We start from the raw sequence: 19,055 nt of genomic DNA on the forward strand, positions 1-19,055 counted from the left end.
GTGAGTTATTAGAAATTCAAAATGACGTTCATGGGAATTAAATCAACTCTGTGGATAGTGTTGCCTGGCACCGCATGCATGGACACAGGTCGGGGTCAAGACAGGTCGGGAACTGCTATAAGGTCTGACACTTTCATGTTAGTGGCCGCCTGCTAATTGAACTTGCAGGACTGACTCCATTTACAAAAAAAATCCTGTGGCACTTAGAGTACAGATGCTAGTTGTGTTTAACAGCTGTGAGGATTATGAGGGGGGGGTGGGGGGGGTCCTTGGATTAAAGTCTGGATCCCAAAATTTGGAGAACACCTGCTGTAGTTAACAGTGCACACGCAAGAAAGTGACTTTCCTTCCTGCACTCTTAAAATCTACCATAAAGCTAACCTCTTCAAATTGGCCGCTAGGGTGCAACATTTCCACAAAGTGCCTTGCCCTTTTTCATCAGTGCCCACAAACTCTGCACTAATACTGGATACGCTCATTGTGCATTGTTTTATTTAGTTTAAAAGTTTTTAAATATTAATTTATAAGTAATGTTACACGAATTTGATTGAGTCTATGGAATTTTAAGGGGTTGTTTCATGCATGTTGTCCCATTCAGTGGCATCAGCTGATAAAATATGGTGCACACATATATACCCCGCATCTAATCTTTTTCATGCTCGTCTTATTTAATTGACATTATAAATGAATTGTAATAATTTAACCGATTGCATGTATGATTTTTTAAAGTAATACGTAATATAAGTTTAAAACCAAATACGCATTATTATTATTATTACTATTATTATTATTATGATTATTATTATGATCATTATCATTTTTATAATAATTATTGTTGTTGTTACTTTGTCCACTTCCGGGATCCCGACTATCACGTGAGGTCACGTGACCCACATGTGCCAGGTCATGTGACAAGTCTCCCGTTTCTTGTTTGGTTTTTTTCCCGGTCAACTTTCCTGGTGAATCCCAATCATGGCGGGCATCGAGGAGGACCAATCCTTACTGGCGGCGGACGACGGGGACGAGGGCGCCGTGTCCCGCGGAGAGAAGAGCGGCCGTGCTGGCACACCGCTACCCGCTATCTGCGACCCGGCGCACGGCTTACACCGGGTCGTTGTCCTGGTGTTTATGTGTTTCCTCGGATTCGGTAAGCACGAAAAGGCGACAACGTGGAGTACTTTAAAACTGTACTTTAAAAAAAAAAAAAAAATGGCAGCTTCACCCAAAACTAGTGTTAAGTGAAACGTTCAAATTGTGTGCTTGTGTTTCCCCCCCTTTTTTTCTCCAGGAAGCTACTTCTGTTATGATAACCCTGCTTCTCTTCAGACTGAAGTCCTTCTGGTAAATTGTTTTATATGGTTTTGTAAAAATGACAATAACACAGCAAATTTCTCATATTCCTCCAGTAAATCAAGTTTGTGTATGGCCTGAAAATGTTCTTTCCCTCAACAAAAATGTCATTTCTGATTTAAAATGTCCTCATTGGAGAAAGCACACAATGATGAGATTCATCAAAACGACCCCACTTGTGTGACCTTTAACCTTTACAACTCAATATAGATGTTTTTTTTAAATAGAAGAACTAAAAATAAACAACTGAGATAACGTGTTGTGTTTATGCTGATGATTCTTCTTCAGTTCATGGCGAAAAAGTTGATTGAATTGATTGACTGATTCACTCATTCATTAAAAATTGTCCCGAGCAATAAACTTGATCAAATCAATTAGTAACACAGCACCTACTGTTTACTTTTATCTCACTTTTATGAAGGATTTGAACTTGAACACGGCCAAGTTCATGCAGCTATACGCCTGGTACTCGTGGCCCAATGTGATCCTTTGCTTCTTGGGCGGATTCCTCATCGACAGAGTCTTTGGCGTTAGGTAATATCAACATTTTGTAAGTAGTCATTTTCAGTTAATCAATCAAAAAAAAAATCTAACCGTGATTTCATGTTTTATCTTATTAGGCTGGGAACCATTCTCTTTTCCCTCTTTGTTTGTGTTGGGCAGGTAGGTTCGTGTTGTTGTTATTATTTTTAAAAAAATGATTGAATTTTATTTCAATGTTTTTTTTTTACTGTTCTTACAGCTAATATTTGCCACTGGAGCTTTGGTAAATCACTTTTGGTTGATGGAAATTGGACGTTTTGTATTTGGGTGAGGAAATTATTTTTAATGTGTCCTAAAATATTGGTTTACCACGTGGAAAATAAAATTTCATTTTACTGTTCACAGACAACTAATGTGCTTTGCAGTTTAATTGAATTATTTGAATACCCTTTTTTTGTTTTCTTACACTGAAGCAAATCTCTTGTCTTATTTTTTTAATGCCATCAAATTGGATGTAATTTTTTTTATTCTGATGCCTTGTTGTTGTGGATAGAATCGGAGGGGAATCCCTGGCTGTGGCCCAGAACACGTATGCGGTCAATTGGTTCAAAGGGAAGGAGCTCAACCTGGTGTTTGGTCTTCAACTCAGTATGGCTCGCCTGGTAAATAAAAAAAATAAAATAAAAAAAAAGACACTTTTGCTCAGATGATATTAAGAAGCAGCTTGGTATGAACGCGTTCACTCTCGTGGTCCGCAGGGCAGCACGGTGAACATGAACATCATGGGCTGGGTCTACAGCAAAGTGTCTGTCCTGGTTGGCTCGCCCGGTTACATCACGCTCGGCTGGTCGCTCATGATAGGTAGAGTAGAAATGTGAAATGTAACGACATCCGGGCGAGGTGTGCCGAGAGTTACTCGAGCATTCGAGCAAAAATCTCAGCTGACAGAGGAGAAGGAGAACCAAAAGTGCAAGTGGCTGCTTTATGTGAATGACGTCAGTCAGAAGAAGTGTCACTTCTCCTTTTTTTTTTTTTCCCTTCCCCCACGTCAATGTGTCAAAGAAATTATGACTTTCTTGGGATAATTGCCAATTTTGTTGGTTTGTTCTTTGGATTTTATGAAGTGGCACAGAAAATATCTTCCATTTTAATCACATATCACTCAAAAACAAATGTTTAACTTATTAAAAGACATTTCATATAAAAAAAACATTTATTTTTTTAATCCAATTTTGTATGTTTAGCCCTTAGCTATTAAAACAACAGCTCTCATCACGTGCCAAATGAAATTCAGCTTTTCCATCAATATTTGCGTTAATTACCATACCCGACTTTAATCCTATTTTCTCTCCTTAGCCGCCGTAACCTGCATTTTCTCGCTAATCTGCGCTCTGGTGCTGGCATTCCTCGACAAACGAGCGGAGAAAATCCTCAAGAAAGAGCAAGGCAAAACCGGTAAAGCATTCAGACTACTACGTCTTGTCGTGTCACCACTTTTACGCCACCAGAAGTTATTTCACTGCCTGCTTTTAATTACAATATCTTTCACTTTAATTAAATTGCGCCGTTAAAGAAAAACACAGCTGTAATTGAATTATCCGGCCTTTTTTTTTTAATGAGTTTCTGCTTCAATGCGTGTTTGTCTCTTGATTGTCAGGCGACGTAATTCAGCTGACTGATGTGAAAGACTTCCCCTTACCCCTGTGGATCATCTTCATCATTTGTGTCAGCTACTATGTGGCCATCTTCCCTTTTATTGGACTGGGACAGTGAGTATTACACAAGCGCCCCCTCGCTCCACCAGGAATCACCTTAAGCGCTTTTGTGCGTGTGTGTGTGTTTTTAATTTGTATTTATCATCCCTGAATTAATTTTAATTGTTTTGAGTCAACAGCATTGCAGTGGTTTACTAGTGTTAAACGGTCATCTATTTATTATCACGATTATCAGCAAGTGAATGCGCCGATTAATGGAAAAATTCAAACCGGATTACCAAAAAACGGCTGACTCAAAATATCCCAAATTTGGGCTTCCACAAGTCAAGTGTGTCTACTGCTAAGTCGTTTTTATTTCCACTCTTCTCGAGCAAATAGGAAAGCTGCGAGCTTGTCTTGGGAAATGTGCGCGTGAATTTCGAACGAGAGCATTTTATGTCTCATCAGAGTTGTGATTAAGTTTACCGATGCTATAACAATGCTTATAATTTACAATAATAGTTTCTTATGGGTGGGGGTGAGCATGGCGGGCATCTGCCGAAAACATATTTATTGTCCTTGAGTGAACGAGGAAGCGAATTCGACTCCTAAACAAGACGTCATTATGTTTTGAAGGGCGCGCTCGGAGGAGAACGGAGAGCCTCGTTAGACGAGCACAACGTCCGTGACTGCAGTACGTTTTCGTGGCACGATGCTGCGTTATTATCAAGCCACAGAGGGGAGGGGCGGAGAAAAAGGCTCGGCGATGAGACAAATCAATTGACGCGGTCGCAAGTTGAAAGAAATCACTTAGCCGCCGACGTAGCGTCTCCGAGTCGCGTAGTTGTCGTGCAAATGCGAGGCAAAATGACGGACGGCGGAAGAAAAGCTGCTAAAGTGTTAAGTTCTGAGTCCACCTTTCTCCGCAGGGTCTTCTTCATCGAGAAGTTCGACTTTTCCCCGGCTCAAGCGAGAGCTGTCAACAGGTGCTTCTCAGTCGATAAAATTTATGGCGGCAGAGCATCGTTTTCTGATTTACATCCTCTTTTTTTTTTTTTTTGGACTGTGCTCTTCTGACTCCTTCAGCATCGTTTATATCATCTCAGCGCCGGCATCTCCCGTTTTGGGCTTTCTGGTGGACAAGACGGGAAAGAACATCATTTGGGTGATGTGCGCCGTGTGCGCCACACTCGCCTCTCACATGATGCTGGCCTTCACCTTCTGGACTCCCTGGATCGGCATGGTAACCCATGAAGAGAAATCGGTGGGCGGGACATTTCCTGGATATGATATAATCTCCCATCTTTGTGTCTTCCAGTCACTGCTGGGCTTGTCTTACTCCCTCTTAGCATGCGCCCTGTGGCCCATGGTGGCTTTCGTGGTACCCGAGCACCAGCTGGGGACCGCCTACGGCTTGTGCGAACGCTTCTCATTCCCCTTCTAATGAATTGTGTCTTATCGTGTTTCATTGACGCAAATGTTTCTCCCGATAGCATGCAGTCCATCCAGAACCTGGGATTAGCGCTCATCGCCATGGCAGCTGGAGCCATCCTCGACAATAGAGGATACCTCTTACTGCAAGTCTTTTTCTGTTCCTGCATCTGCAGTCAGTCCCTTTTCTATTTGTCAGCTATTGAACTTTAATTTTGTTTTCATCCTTGACAGTCTTTTGTGTTTCTTGCAGTTGCATTGATGGCGGTGGTGATGCTTTACTTGGTGGATTTTCTAAGAGGTAAGAGAATGTTTTATCCCTTCTAACCCCCCCCCCTTAATCACTTCGTTCCTATTCCTCACCCTCCAGGAGGAGATTTGAACCGGTCAGCTTCAGCCAGAACCAAACTCCAGAAAGAAGCCACTTCAGATGCGGAGTGAGTAGCTGCCGCTTTTCACCCGCCGCCGCTGCCGCCGTCGTTTTTCCGCCCACTCTCAGGCGTCTTAGAAGCGTAATGAACAGCCCACTCGTCTAATCAAGTGGCACACATATTCTGTGGCTCTTCTGAGATGTACTGGGCTGAGTCGACTATTTCGTCTGCTGGCATGTCTACGAGGTACACCATCCACTATATGTGGAAGATCATGTTGACATGATCATACAAACAAAGCCTACACATTGGCTATTTTATAGATTAGCCTAGCAACACAAAGAACATAATTAGCCTAACAATGCAATATTCTAGTCCAATAATGCTAAATATTAGCCTAACAATATAAGAAGCTAGTTTGAATGGCAAGTATTGCTAAAGGTTAACCTACAAAGCCAGGAGCTAATTTGGGGAATGCTAAAAATTAGCCAAACAATTGAGGATATGTTAAATGCTAAATATTAGCCTAACAATACAAGATGGTAATTTGAATAAGAAATTGGCAACTAGTAAACTAATGTTAAAGATTAGCCTAGCAATGCCACAAGCTAATTTTGGGAATGCTAAAAATGAGCTAAAACAATTCACAAGGGTATTGTTAAATATTTGCTTAGCAGTAAGATGGTTTTACAAATGCTAAAAATGAGTTTTAAAGATTGTTTTGGTGGGCCACACTTTACTTTTTGTCCTCAATTTTTTTTTTCCACGGTGCGTTCCCAGGAGTGGGAATGAGGTCGCATCCGTTTATCTTTGTTGCCATCCACTGTATGTCTGACTAATGTATCTCCATGCTGTAATCACTATTTTCCAGATGATGATGTTGATGAGGGATCGCACGCAGTCTCTGGGCGTACAGAGGCAACAACCCGCACCGTCCACCCCTCAGCTGCCAATTTTGGGCCGTGGGGGCAGGACTGCGGAACTTGTGACTCTGCCCAGTGCTGCCATCTTTGGCGTTTCCCCACCACAGCTGAATATCTGGATGTAACATCTGATTATTATTATTTTTTTTTGGTCTTCTATTTAAGAAGACATTTTTTAAGACTATTCAGTATCGGAATTGAGAGGAACCGAGCAACCCATGATACCTAATTACCTTTTTATCCTGTGGAGTCATTTATTCAAAAGTGCATGTTTTTTTTTTTTTTTATCATTTGTGTATGTATATATAATTCCTGGATTCTCTCCAAGGGACCAGAGGGACTTGATATTTTAATCATTCGCACTACGGAACAGTAACGGCGGCTGCTTTAAAAGGGCATTGCTTTTTAATTGAAGTCTTTGTCGACATGTAATTATGTGATATGCTCCTCACTGGTTTGGGGATATATGTTTTTTTTGCATTTCTATCCACTCATTTCTTTAAAAAAAAAAAAAAAGATGAATGTGTCCTTTTTAGGATACTTATTTCATTCACTTCAAGTAATGAGCTGAATGAAAGAAATGATTAGCACGTATAAAAATGATTGATGCACTACGGCAGCGGTAGTATTCTCCAAATCACTTGAATAATCATGAGTCGGTTTTGTTAAACCAAGTAAAACATTTTGAATAAACGGCTTTGTAAACACCGCAGTCGTTTTTTTGTTTATTCCTCACGAGGGGGGGCAAGTGAGGTTGCAAAAAGTTCTAACTGTGTTTTTGGTGTAGGAACAGGCGGCGGCACAGTCAGCTGACTGAAGGCGACGTGGCTCGACTGTCACCAATGTCTGCGTTTGGATTGCGCAACCGCTATCTCTCCAAGCTTGGAGCGCAGGTATCGTGCAGAAATTTAGAAATGTTTTGAGAAAAGTCCTTTCAAACGAAAACTATGTTTGGATTGTATTTCAGAATATTTTTGTGGTTTCTTTGAAATCAAACAATGCTTTTCTTGTGTCAGTGGCTTAACTCGCTGCAACTCTTTTTAGCTGTAGTGTATTTGTAATTTGTTTTATTTTGACCTTTTTTTTTTTTCTCAATGAATCAACTAAGCAGTTATTTAATGGGATACATTTTATATTTTATTTACACTAGGGTTGCAACTAACTAATTTTAATAGTCGATTATTTTGATTGGTGACGCTAATTAAAAAAACATTTTACTTCCTATTGCTTTATTAAAAAACTGATTTGAAATTGATAACAAACTTATGATGACTCATTTACTTGTTTGGTTAATGTCGTATTTGGCTTCAATGCAAAAAAATTGCTCAATCAGCAAAATGATCAAAAATTCTGTTACAAATCTGTAATTCCCAAAATTTTAAACTGATTAATCGAGTAATCAGCAATAAATACTCGATTTGCCGTTGCTTAATCGTTGCACCTCTGATTTATACAAATATATCTTAACAACTTTAGAGTCGTATTTGTTGAAGAAAACGACTTTGGGGGGTTGGCTGTAATTCATTAGGCCTATAATGTGCTACTTCAGGTCTGGCCACTGAGCCAAGAGGATTGATTTTAATGCCCCCCTGATGTATTTGTTTATCCATCACCACCTCCCCGGCTCCAAATGAGGTCTTCTCCCGTTCTTTCCTCTCTGCTCTCAGCTGCCAGGCCACTGCTCCAGCCATCTGTCATCGCTCGCCCACAGGAGCGTTCTGAAGTGATGCCCTTCATTCGGCCGTCTGCATTCCTCTGGCACTTTGGTCACGTGACTCCGCACTAGTATGCGATGACAATAAGAAATGGGAGGAAGAGCGAGAGAGAGCGTGTTTACCGCCCTTCTGAACTCGTAGACATCACGTTCGTACCTTGAAGCCGCTTTCAACCTTCACACGGGTGATTGTTATTCCGACAGGGTGGACAGGTATCGTCTTTCTTTCCCTTGTTTGGTTTCAATTAATTGGGACAAAGAGCACGGGTGGTGGGTGTTTTTTTTTTCTTTTTTAATTCTTTTTATCACACACAGAACACAAGGTGGATTTAGAACAACAGAAAGGCACCGACTCCTTCATCTTCCAATTTTGTTTATTTATTTGAATTAAGAGCCTTGTGAAGTGTCCGCATGCTTCGGGCTACTCAGCACATTCACCACTTTCACATTCCCCCTGCAGTGGTTTTATAGAATGCGTTAAATTACTTATTTAAATAGGATGAATCAGACTTGTTGAATATTAACTAATGCCTATAAAATAAAGAGTTATTAAAACCAAGGGGGAAAAAAAAAAACTTGTTAACAGTCTGGACTTTAGAGTTATTCTTGCACTCATCACAAATGGGGGTACAGGAGGAATCAATTGCTCCCCTTAAGGGGTGATCTACACTAATGTAACGCTCAAGATTAAGTATTGGACACTAAAGCCACATTTGCACGGAAAGTTTAAGTCAACTTTTAGTTTGTGATACTTCTTAAGAGTTTCCTGTGGACGATTGAGTGTCCCCAAAGTTCCTGCAGTGGACACGCCTTTAAAAGTGTAGTTTTAAGGTCATCAAAGCGACGGGATCGCTTTGCTGTGATTGTTGCTGAATCAGAGCAAAATAAAATCGTTAGAGGTGGAAGGATTATTTGATTTATTTTTTTAAAGATCATTAATTCTAGGACAGTTTTACAAATAACATTTTTTCCCCTCTGAATGCAATTCCTCAAAACAAATTGGATTGGAAGGATTACAAAGGCAAAATAAGGAGCAATTAACTTTTCTGTGAAATTTTCCCCACATTTTTCCTTACAGGTAACCTATAATGAAGCTTTATCAGCGGTTTTTGAAGGTTTTTGTATTTTTTATTTGGTTGTTTTGTTGGCCCTGAGGTATTCTTGCACACACACACGCACACTCACACAAGGAAAAAAGGTGAGGTCAAAGCTCTTAAAGTATTTTCCGTGCCCACAATAATATGTCCCCAAATTACCTCAAATGACAGAGTGAACGCACACACACGCACAAAAGTTAATGCAATAGTTCTCATGGGGGCTTGGTGGGTTAATTGTCTCGAGTCAAATGCATTTACGCCGTAATTGTGTGAAAAATCTCTGAAGTTGAGACTTGAGTTCACCGAGCATTTAAAGTAGAGGTACTCAAATCTAAATCTTAAAGGAACAGTACTTTTTTTTTCCAAAGGTCAGATGCAATAATACACAAATATTCCATTTGCATTTGGTTTATTTTTTTTAATGTGTAATGTACACACTTAGCAGCAATACACATAAACACAACAAGGTGAGTTTTGCTTTCTTAACATCTCAGATGTCTTATTTTATTTGCACATATGGCAACTGTAAGAACTGTTTTAACTATTCACAATTGAGATTCAGGAATCTTTTTTTACTATAGTGGGGACTTGTTGCGGAATGTCCTCTTAATTCCTTTTAGTGAGTTTTTGGATAAATGTGTTGCTGGCTCTACTGACACTGATGTCTTTCTCATAGGGGGGGAAATGCATCTGGCACCTTTTTGGTGCATTTCCAAAGCATGCGCTTCCAGCGTGCACACGAATGCATGCGGTGACACGCTGTATAAAAACGCGCGCACACTCTCAGCATCCCATTGGCTGCGAGGGTTGCCCCCCCTCCCGCACCCCACCAACCGAGCCCAAGCACCCACCCCCGTCCAAACCAAGTCAGGTCATCTCTCCGGCTGCTCCCCTCTCAAAGTGTCCACTTGATCCGTGACTGGCTGCGGAAAGAAGGGGAAAGCGCTCGCCAGAGAAAGCCAAAGAGAGGGACAGCGCCATGCTGAGGAACTCCACGCACAGGTTGGTGTCACTCCACCGCCGCCGCCGATTCCTCTCTGCATCTGCGCGGGGAAAGCGCTAACTTGAGCGGTGTCCTTGCAGAGGTATGCATCCGGGAGAGGAGGCGAGGATGCGAGGCGGGAGTAGCGTGGCGCGGGAGAGGAGACACCTTGCCCTGCGCATCAACAACCAGGTGAGATTTTTTTTTTTTTTTCTTCTCTTTTGAAGCAGCAGTCTTAGCGTGGGTTGGATTCATGCAACAGAAAAATGTTTGTGTGGGTGGATCTTCTCCTCTTCCTCCTCACACTGTCTCCCACTCTCTCTCTCTCTCTCTCTGAGTGGCACAAGCAATGATGTAATCCACTTTCTGGGCTTTTAATGGGAGCAGGAAGTTGATCAGACGACGCGGAGGCTCATTGATTAGAATAAAAAGCGGCAGTAGATAGAAGAAGTAGAGTGGAGCCATTTGCACAACATTATCAGGCTCTCTCCAAGCCAACATACAACTTTAATTGCGGAGGATTTCGCCTCGCTATAGTTCAAATGGACGGATTCAATTTGCTTTTTATCTCTATAGGCTCGAAGACACTTTTTTCTTTTTTTAAATTCAATTGCCATGGCAACACCTTTAATCCTATTAAAGGTCTTCAGACAGATTGTGTCTTTTTACATTACGAGCATACGACGCTGTTTTTAAAGTGGGCCGAGGGGAGCAATCTTCCCTTCAAGACACCTGATAGTTTATTTTTTTATATATATTGTCGGGTATACTACGCTGTTCCTCAAGTAGGTTGGAATTGTAGAAGTGTCTATATTAAACTGAGAATGAAATTTGGCCCAAGAAAATTGCAAAATATTGACATCGGAGCACAATTTGTAACTATTTATAGTATCACAATTGGAAAAAAAGGATAGCTGTCATCCATTTATATTTTTTTATATTTTATATTATATCATTTTTTTCATTTTGAACGTTTTTTTAAGGAACATATTTTGCTGCAAAAATCTGCTACACGCTTCGTAGTTATCCTTGAAATGAAATAATGAAAAAAATAATTTAGTTCAGTTTTACTTATTTTCTGAGAAAAAAAAAAGGTCAAACTTTTGGAAAGGTGACAATTTTTAGTATACTCTACAAGTCAGTCATCTTCTCCCTGCAAGCGTCGAAGTTCACCTGCTAGCAACGAGCTGCTGAATATTTCATGCCCGTGATGTAGTCTTGCGCATTATTGGCGGCTGAGCACATTGAGCTTTGCGAGCATCGCCAACGCTGTTCCATCACAGCTTTTCCAACTCGCACGTCAATATCGGCGCACACGGACACCGCTCACTGCTTAAACCTTTTTTTCTTCTTCTTTTCCGTTCTGCTCCAATCCATTTCCACTCCACCTCACAGTAGTTTCATTATGCCCAAAAATGACATTTCTCCAAAATTGAGGCAGCTTATCTCCTCGAGAGTTCACCTCCGTGGAGGACACTTACCCCCCCCCTCGGAGAAAGCACTGTAAGCGCTAATCGACGTGTGAAATATGAGTGAGGATATAGAAATGCAGTTTATTGGACAAAGAGGCCGGTCCACTTGCTGGTGTCTGTGGGAGTGATTCAGGTTCATCACTCAGGCGTCCCCCCCCTCCCCGAGAGACACGTTCATCTGTCCAGCTATTACCCCATAATCAATGGGACAGCACTGTTTTTACAGCCAACGGGTTTAAGCAGCACACCGCAGGGAGGGGGCGGCGGCCATCTTTTTTTTCTTCCCTTAATGGGGTTAGGCATGAAATACACAGTGCAGGTGGCATTGTTGACGCAGCACTTGTAGCCGGAATGATGAAGTCATCCATCACCATCCGGCATGAGGTGGCTCTTGATCCGAGCATCCCGGCATGCAACAGTCTTAATCAGAACATCTGCTGGCAACACAGATGCTGTGGATCCAAGTAGGGGGGGTGTCGTTTTTCGCAATTGCTTGATCTGTCCACACCAAAAATCATATTTTCACATCATCAGAAGATCTATTATTTTGGCTCTCTGTGACAATCAAAAGTTTCATGAACCTGATGAAACCCTCGAGGTACGTTTTCTAAGCGCAATGTAACTTGCTAACATCCACGCTAATGTTAGCAGCTAACTAGCCAAATAGCTTATCGGGACAGCTGTGCCTTTTCCTGAGAAATTGAATCAGCCTCAACCAGCTTCCTTTCCAGATGCTCGTGAGTCACCGTCTGCTGCCATGAAAAGTAACTTCTGGCTTGCAAATTTTCAATTTCACTTGCCCGCTAGCCAGAATACCATTTGGCCATAGCTTAGCCGGTGACATCATGTTTGACCCCTATTTGCATCAAGGACAAGTACAGTGGCAGATTGGAGGCAAAAGCAAGGCTTAAAAAGTGAAACAATGCCAATCATGAAAATATTTTCATGAAGAATGTAACGACTCGACTAATTTCGGCCGCCCTATTACAAATATATATAATATTCAGTTTACCGTAAAAAGAAGAATAGTACCATGCTCAAGTTCCCGACCTCCCTGCTGATGAGCTAGGAATCTATTCCTCACTTTTAGTGTTAGTCTATATTCCCGGGGATCTTAAAGAATATTTGAACTCTTGTATTCGATTTCATTAGTCGTGCCTATGAATGAGGTCGCTTCCGTGGCTTCGTGTAGCAGCCATTGACTGTTTGCCATGTTTGTAGTCATTTCTCTGCCATTACCATGCCTGGCGGGGTGAAAGGATCGTCTCAATGAGGGAGCTTGCGCTTTGATCACTGAAGGAAAAAAAAAACCTTCCCATGACAGAAGCGAGTGTAGTTGTGTGTGTGTGCGATCAGGCTCTCACCCCCCCCCCCCCCCTCCCTCACCGTATGTTAGCCAGAGCCTCTCTCTACCGGTAAATCGTAGCAGAGGGAATAGTCTCAAGTGCTCCATTTTGCATTTTGATACGCCGTGTGATCATGTTCTGGCTCTCCTCGCCTCGCGGATGTCTCTTTCTTCTTCTACTGGTCCTTACCTTGCATTAGATATGTGACCCCCCCCCACCCCATCCTCATGCTCTTTTGAAATATTTCTACCTGTTTGCATGACTGCTTTTAAAGCACCACTTGCACTGCATCATAGAGAATTCTGATATTTTCAACTTTCATTTAATTGCATTTATTTCGTAGGGATTAATTGAGAAGAACTTTTAGTTGGGATCAAATTTAACCAGTGCGTAAATGTTGGTGTATCCTAAAAAAAAAAATCCTCACATATTGAGACCATGTCGCCATTTAAATGTAATAAAAGAAGCCACTTTGTTCAGCCATAATCAGTCATCTTTGTCTACTCCCACAGCGGCGCAGCCCTCCCTCTTGCAGATCGGTGTTGATACAGATTGATGCAAAAGGCAGATAAAAATATGTACAAGATTGTATTACTCCACACTTGACTGGTGTGCAGGCGTTCCGCAGACCCAACTTTTTATTTCCCAGCAATTAAAAAGTCGATTTTTGGTAATATGTACCTTTTAAATGAAATTGATTCACGCTAATTCCGAGCTAATGTGCGTCTCGACCGCCGCGGCTTCTCTTCATCAGTCACTTCCTCGTGTATCCAGCTGCAGCTCAGCAGACATTAGACCGATGCAGATGTTTCACGCTGCCAGTCCAATCCCGGGAGATTGATGCGTGTGTTGAATGTGGCGTGTGTCACCATTAATTCACGTGCATGGTTGCCGAAGATTATGTGCATGTATTTGAAGCACTCCAACAAATGATTTTTAGCAACGCCTCCGCTAATTTTTCATCAGCAAATGACTCTCCGCGTCGCACAGCGTATCGACCGGCCTTTTATTTAGACTTTGAAAATAATGCTGTTGTTGACGCGCACGGCCAGCAGGGGAGCGTGGGCGTTCGTATCGACATTTCATGCAACCGTGCTATCGATTTTGAACTTCCCGTCACCAGCCGCAGCCGCTCAAGCCCCAACTTTGAAGTGTTTTTCACCGTCTGAGGTGACCCCCCGCGCTTTACGGATGGTTGTAAACAAGCAGATGCCGCGGGACAATAACGAAGGCATCTGCAAAATAAGACGGGCGACTCGGCAATCCGATGTAACTTTTAATATACGATAGTTCACTTTTGAAATATAGCCGTCGGAATTAAAAATTCCATTATCTTGTCATGAAGATGTAGTAGTGGCACGCTGAATTGGTAATGGATGGTGTTAGATGAGATAAATCCATATTCAGATGAAAAGAAAAGCCAACTTTTGGGCAATTTATCAAAAACGCCAATGTTTAATTGAACATCTGGCGAGAGAGAGCACTTAGTTTTTTTTTTTATTAATGTAGCTTTGAGCTAAATGCTTTTTTTATTAATAGAATTTTTCTTTTTGTTGTTGTTTTCAACAGTTGCCATTGCAGATGTTCACGCACACACAGTTATGCATAATCATCCACCAAACAGCACTCTGCGTTATTTACATTGGTGTGAACAGATCGACAAATACAGCCTTGTGACCAATAAACAGCTTTGAGAGAGACATGGTAAACTAAAATGGCTCTCATTAGAGCGCGGACCTCTTGCCAAGGGCTGAAAAATTCTCATTTGGATCAGCACCAAAGCCTTTCATAAACGGCCAACTCAACTCAGTGGCTCCTTTGTCATGTCTGATTTGTTTTTTGTTTTTTTAAAATACATGTATCTTTTTTTCTTTTCTCCGGGCAGGACGAAGTAAAGCGATATCATCGCTACTGCAATCACAGCGGAGGAGGGCAAACGACTCCCAAGATGGAGAGGTAAATTTACACATACATTATTGATGCATATTCATAATCAACTGAGATTAAAGACCGAATGTGTAACCTCTTCATTAAATTAAATTTTAATTAGCTTTCCTAGAAAAACCCTTTTAAAACCTAAATGAAAAATCCATAGCTAATAAAACCTTGACCCTAGTGTGTTTCCCATTTTTGCTCATCTTCAGCTTCCCCCAGAGGAGCGAGGTGGAGGCAGACAACAGGCCTCATCGCCGCGGGCAACAGCAGCCCCACCTGGAAATCAAAGCTATTGTGTAAGTCTCATCCATGTGGTTGTGGTGAATTTCCAGAAGCCCGTTCTCATCATTATTTTCTCATTTGGTCACTTTCACCTTGCACATGAACGGTGGGGTGTGCTCATTGACTCCCAGCTGCTGTGCGGATTTAGTCGGAGGAGGAGGGGGGGGGGCACGCTGCCACGTCGCCGTTTTGCTAGGTGGAACGGGGCAAAATGACTCTGGCCTCCGGCTTTGCCTACCATGAAAGCAGAGATTAGAAAGGGGAAAGCCATTGTTCCTGCGTAGAGTTAATATGATTGCGGCGCAGAGGGCCGAGACCGACTTCCAGGGAAAGCGGCGGCTCAAGAGGGAATGGACACGAGAGGAAAAGTGAAGAAATTGGGCTTGGAGGGAAGGAAAGGGCAAAGGTATCGCTTTGGGGAGCTTGGATTTCTGCTTCTTGATTCAATTTGTACCATTTCCTTCAGCTGTCTTTCTGCTCCAGCTGAGGTGAATGTGTTTCTCCGTCGGGTAATTGATGCGACACCCCGCGGCGGACCTCGGTGTCGGGGCCACTCGGGGGATGAAAGAAAAGTGGAGAGTGAGGGGAACTCTCTCGGAGGTGTGGAGCCTGATGAGTGGGGAGAGGTCAGGATGGGCTGAACACATTCCACAGGCAGAAAATAGATTAGGTTAATAAAAAAAAAAAGAAAGAAATGGACACGCAAGGAAGGGACATCATCCGTGCAAGCCATAAAGGAGTACAAAAAAATATACGTATATACTATATATATATATATATATATATATATATATACATATAATTGATCTGATATAATTTAATAAATATATACAAATAAATATATATATAAATATATATATATATATAATATATATAAATAATTTAGATGGATGGATGGATATCTATCTATCTATAATTCTATCATTTATTTCCTCAATACTCAAACTTTCTCCACTTTCCAGCATCCAGCGCGCATGGCGTGCCAGCGTGTCTCGTCGAGGGAGCTGGCAGGAACATGACAAGAACGGAAGCGGCCAGAGTCCCGACGACACCGTCACGACCACCGACCTTTTCCCGGTAAGAAAAAGACAAATGTTGTGTCGGGAGTCTTATCTGCTGTGGCGAATGGATCGACTAATGAAGGAGAGAGGGAGGGAGGAGGGGTGTTTACCTTCAGTGTCATCTGTAGCGGCACGAGGGTCACGGCGGCATAGGCGGATCGGGGCGCCAGCTGGCTTGCCGCCCAGATCCTTAATTAGCCCTTAATTAGGTAAATTTTCAAAGCTGGTTGATTGATTAATGAAGTGTCTTTGGCCGTGTCCTCCCCTGTCTACACCTCCCCTCCATCCCCCTCCCTCCCTCCTCACCTCTTCCCGAGGGAGACTGGGTAGAAATTAAACAGTGCTCACAGGGCATGGCATCCAAACAAAAGACAGAGGTGGTGAAGATAAACAGTCGCAAGAAAAGCTGAGACAAATGCAAACAAAAGATGCCTGTACATTGAAACGAACAAAAACAAAACCACACACGGTGTGCTTGCTGCCTTTTGTGCACAGCGCCAGTCATGCATTTAGTGCAAGCCCCTTTGCAGAGCCAGAAAAATATGATGTCATGTCTGCATTCTCACTAGTGTGTGTGTGTAGCCACTAAAAAAAAAAAAAAAAAATCCCTTAACAAACAGATGGACCGGTCTCCTGTTGCGTGTGTGTCTACACATTTGTTTTGAGCTTGTTTGTTCTGCTTGAAGGACTTTGTTGTTCATTAGCGCAGCTGCAAATGGCTTCTTAACTTACAAAGTTGCTGTAACATAAAAAAACTTAAATGACACACACACTCACGTACACACATACCTCTGCAGCCAACAAAATGCCCCCCCCCCCAAAATATGCCCCAGTTATTGAACCATGAACATATTTATTATTCCATTCAGACATACATGTAGGACTTGAGTAGAAATCCACAATAACTTCTGGAAAAATGTGTATCAGGGCTATTTTAATACTCAAACTGGGACACAGATTCACCCACACAAAAAAGCTCTTTTCAGGGAAGTAGTGCAGGTGTTATTTTTTTTTCTTACACTACTATATTCCACCTCATAAATGAAGGTTTTGCTCACAATGTTATGCTGAATGAAATTTTACAGGTATCGGTACTCAGTATCGTGACCACTCAACAGGGTTGTGAAAGTCATTTTTGTCACGGGCTGCATTGTAATAATATTTTCCCACGGAGGGCCATTATGACTGTCAACGTCTTCTATATACATACAATATAGGCTACTTAACAAATTGATGAATAACTAGTTTTGAAATCAGAGACGAGTAAAAACTGGAGTTCAAAAAGATGAATGATCATAAAAAAAAATTGCTAGCAATACCTCTTTTTAAAAAATGAAGACAATTTGCAAAATGTATCTTTGCGGGCCACATAAAATGATGTGGCGGGCCGTATCTGGCCCCCGGGCCTTGAGTTCGACACCTATGGACTATGATTCCTGCCGGTCTGTAAGGGGAGGGGGAGGGGGCGAGCTAGTGTGCAGGGTTCAAACATGCTTGATGCATATTTCATGAACCTCAGCCATTGAACACCGAGCGACACGCCCGCACGTTTTTTTTTTTGCCCTTTGCTTTCCATCTCCAAACAAGAATTAAAGCTTTGTTTGTCAACTTAGCCACTTCTCTCGCGTGTATTCCGACCCGCTGTAAACTATTACCTTTACACAGAGGCGATGAGTCCAACATGCCCCGCTCTCGGCCTTCCGATAGTAAATCAATAGAGCTGACATTTTGAACACCCCGCTTCCCCCCCTCCCCTTTTTTTTTTTCTCCACCTGCGGGGGTTGAGTGCTCCTAACTCGTTGCTCTCCTGCAAGGGGTGTGTACCAACGCAGCCTTTAATAGACACGGCGTGTCAGCTCCCGGCAAATCAACACTATGACATTTGGACGTTTTACGACAGGGGACGCTTGTGTCGAAAATGACAAATTGCGGATTGTACAGGATGCTTCCGGGGAGAGCGCTTTCCAGTTTTATGTGAATGGGGAAAGATCTGCAGAGGCGGGACAGTTGGATGTAGCGTTGCCGTCGGTGATTATAAAGCAGCTTGTTTTGCATCTAACGACCGCAGCGTTTTCAATCTGACACTGAGCAGTGTTCCGGAACAATTTAGTCCGCAATTACTCCAGCCCAACTGTTTTGGTGAATATTAGAGGCAGTTCTGAATCTGTTTTCAGTAAAGCCTCAGTAAGGCAATTGAGCTTTTTTTTTTTCTTTTTCATGAACACCATTGTTTTTATTTTAAACAAAATATTGAATAGTTGGTCCATGTACCACATTAAGTTCAAATAAATTCATCCATTTTCTCTGAACCGGAGCCTACCTCCACCGACTTTAGCCAAGATTGAACGGGCCGCCAGACAGTCGCAGTCCGTTGGTTTCATTGATTGTAATGATCGCCGCTTTGTTGCCGATGTAGCGCCCAACGCGCCATTGCCCAGGAAGTAATAACACTTCTACTCCTCTGCTAATATTCGGCAAGATGGGAAATAGCGAACAAACGGGTTTGTGCGTCCATGGGCGTGTTTGCGTTGCGGACATTGATCGGCTCCCGGCCATGCGGCGATTTTTTTTTTTGACATTCCTGTAGCAGAGAAAGTGTTAGTGTAAGCATCCCTGCATCCTTACGCTGGAGATCATTCTCTCATCTCTCACAGCCCCGCACTCTCACAAAGGCAAGTGACGGCTTCATCCATACCTTCACCCCCCCCAAAAAAAAAACCCACACACACACATGGAGATGGGCGCACACACACACAGCAGTCCCTCGTTTCAGCAGACAGATGCTAACAGATGACTTGCTTTATTGGTGTCACTCGGTGACTCATTTGAAATAAATTTATATACCTCTGCTCCAGAGTTGACATCGATCGGGTTTAACTCATTTAATAGCCGTGCCATTTGCCTATTAGCTTAT

At 42.3% G+C, this 19,055-nt stretch overlaps 2 protein-coding genes across 4 annotated transcripts in view; both read left to right on the forward strand.

Annotated features, from left to right (window-relative positions):
* Nucleotides 1–871: 871 nt before the first annotated feature.
* Nucleotides 872–8,871, forward strand: mfsd1 (major facilitator superfamily domain containing 1). Of its 3 annotated transcripts, XR_005099895.1 has the most exons (18): nt 872–1,147; nt 1,289–1,341; nt 1,772–1,884; nt 1,971–2,013; nt 2,093–2,160; nt 2,387–2,495; nt 2,592–2,694; nt 3,190–3,288; nt 3,491–3,602; nt 4,457–4,513; nt 4,614–4,770; nt 4,846–4,943; nt 5,021–5,133; nt 5,212–5,259; nt 5,329–5,395; nt 7,040–7,145; nt 7,920–8,179; nt 8,290–8,871. XR_005099895.1 is itself a non-coding variant. In XM_037267891.1 (17 exons), the coding sequence occupies exons 1-17, from the start codon at nt 973–975 to the stop codon at nt 7,977–7,979; spliced, it is 1,581 nt and encodes a 526-aa protein (XP_037123786.1). In that variant the 5' UTR covers nt 872–972; the 3' UTR covers nt 7,980–8,871. The 3 variants fall into 3 exon arrangements, 2 of the variants coding, with proteins under 2 accessions (XP_037123786.1, XP_037123787.1); XM_037267891.1 differs by having other exon boundaries at nt 7,920–8,871; XM_037267892.1 differs by lacking the exons at nt 7,040–7,145; nt 7,920–8,179; nt 8,290–8,871 and adding an exon at nt 6,201–6,962 and having other exon boundaries at nt 878–1,147.
* A 1,050-nt stretch (nt 8,872–9,921) lies between these two features.
* Nucleotides 9,922–19,055, forward strand: part of schip1 (schwannomin interacting protein 1) — a 132,544-nt gene continuing 123,410 nt past the window's right edge. The window contains exons 1-5 of the mRNA XM_037266893.1: nt 9,922–10,065; nt 10,147–10,237; nt 14,749–14,819; nt 15,008–15,094; nt 16,043–16,157. Coding sequence (XP_037122788.1) covers nt 10,043–10,065; nt 10,147–10,237; nt 14,749–14,819; nt 15,008–15,094; nt 16,043–16,157 — 387 coding nt within the window. The 5' untranslated portion in view covers nt 9,922–10,042. The remainder of the gene's footprint in view (nt 10,066–10,146; nt 10,238–14,748; nt 14,820–15,007; nt 15,095–16,042; nt 16,158–19,055) is intronic.

The sequence above is a fragment of the Syngnathus acus genome, chromosome 13 (assembly GCF_901709675.1).
Source record: "Syngnathus acus chromosome 13, fSynAcu1.2, whole genome shotgun sequence".
In the NCBI taxonomy this organism is placed as follows: Eukaryota; Metazoa; Chordata; class Actinopteri; order Syngnathiformes; family Syngnathidae; genus Syngnathus; species Syngnathus acus.

Bases quoted from the DNA above. Each gene is read 5' to 3' on its own strand.
- mfsd1 (XM_037267891.1), top strand. From the start codon at position 973: ATGGCGGGCATCGAGGAGGACCAATCCTTACTGGCGGCGGACGACGGG. The intron at 2,014-2,092 runs GTAGGTTCGTGT...CTGTTCTTACAG, and splicing joins TCTTTGTTTGTGTTGGGCAG to CTAATATTTGCCACTGGAGC. The intron at 2,695-3,189 runs GTAGAGTAGAAA...TTCTCTCCTTAG, and splicing joins CGGCTGGTCGCTCATGATAG to CCGCCGTAACCTGCATTTTC.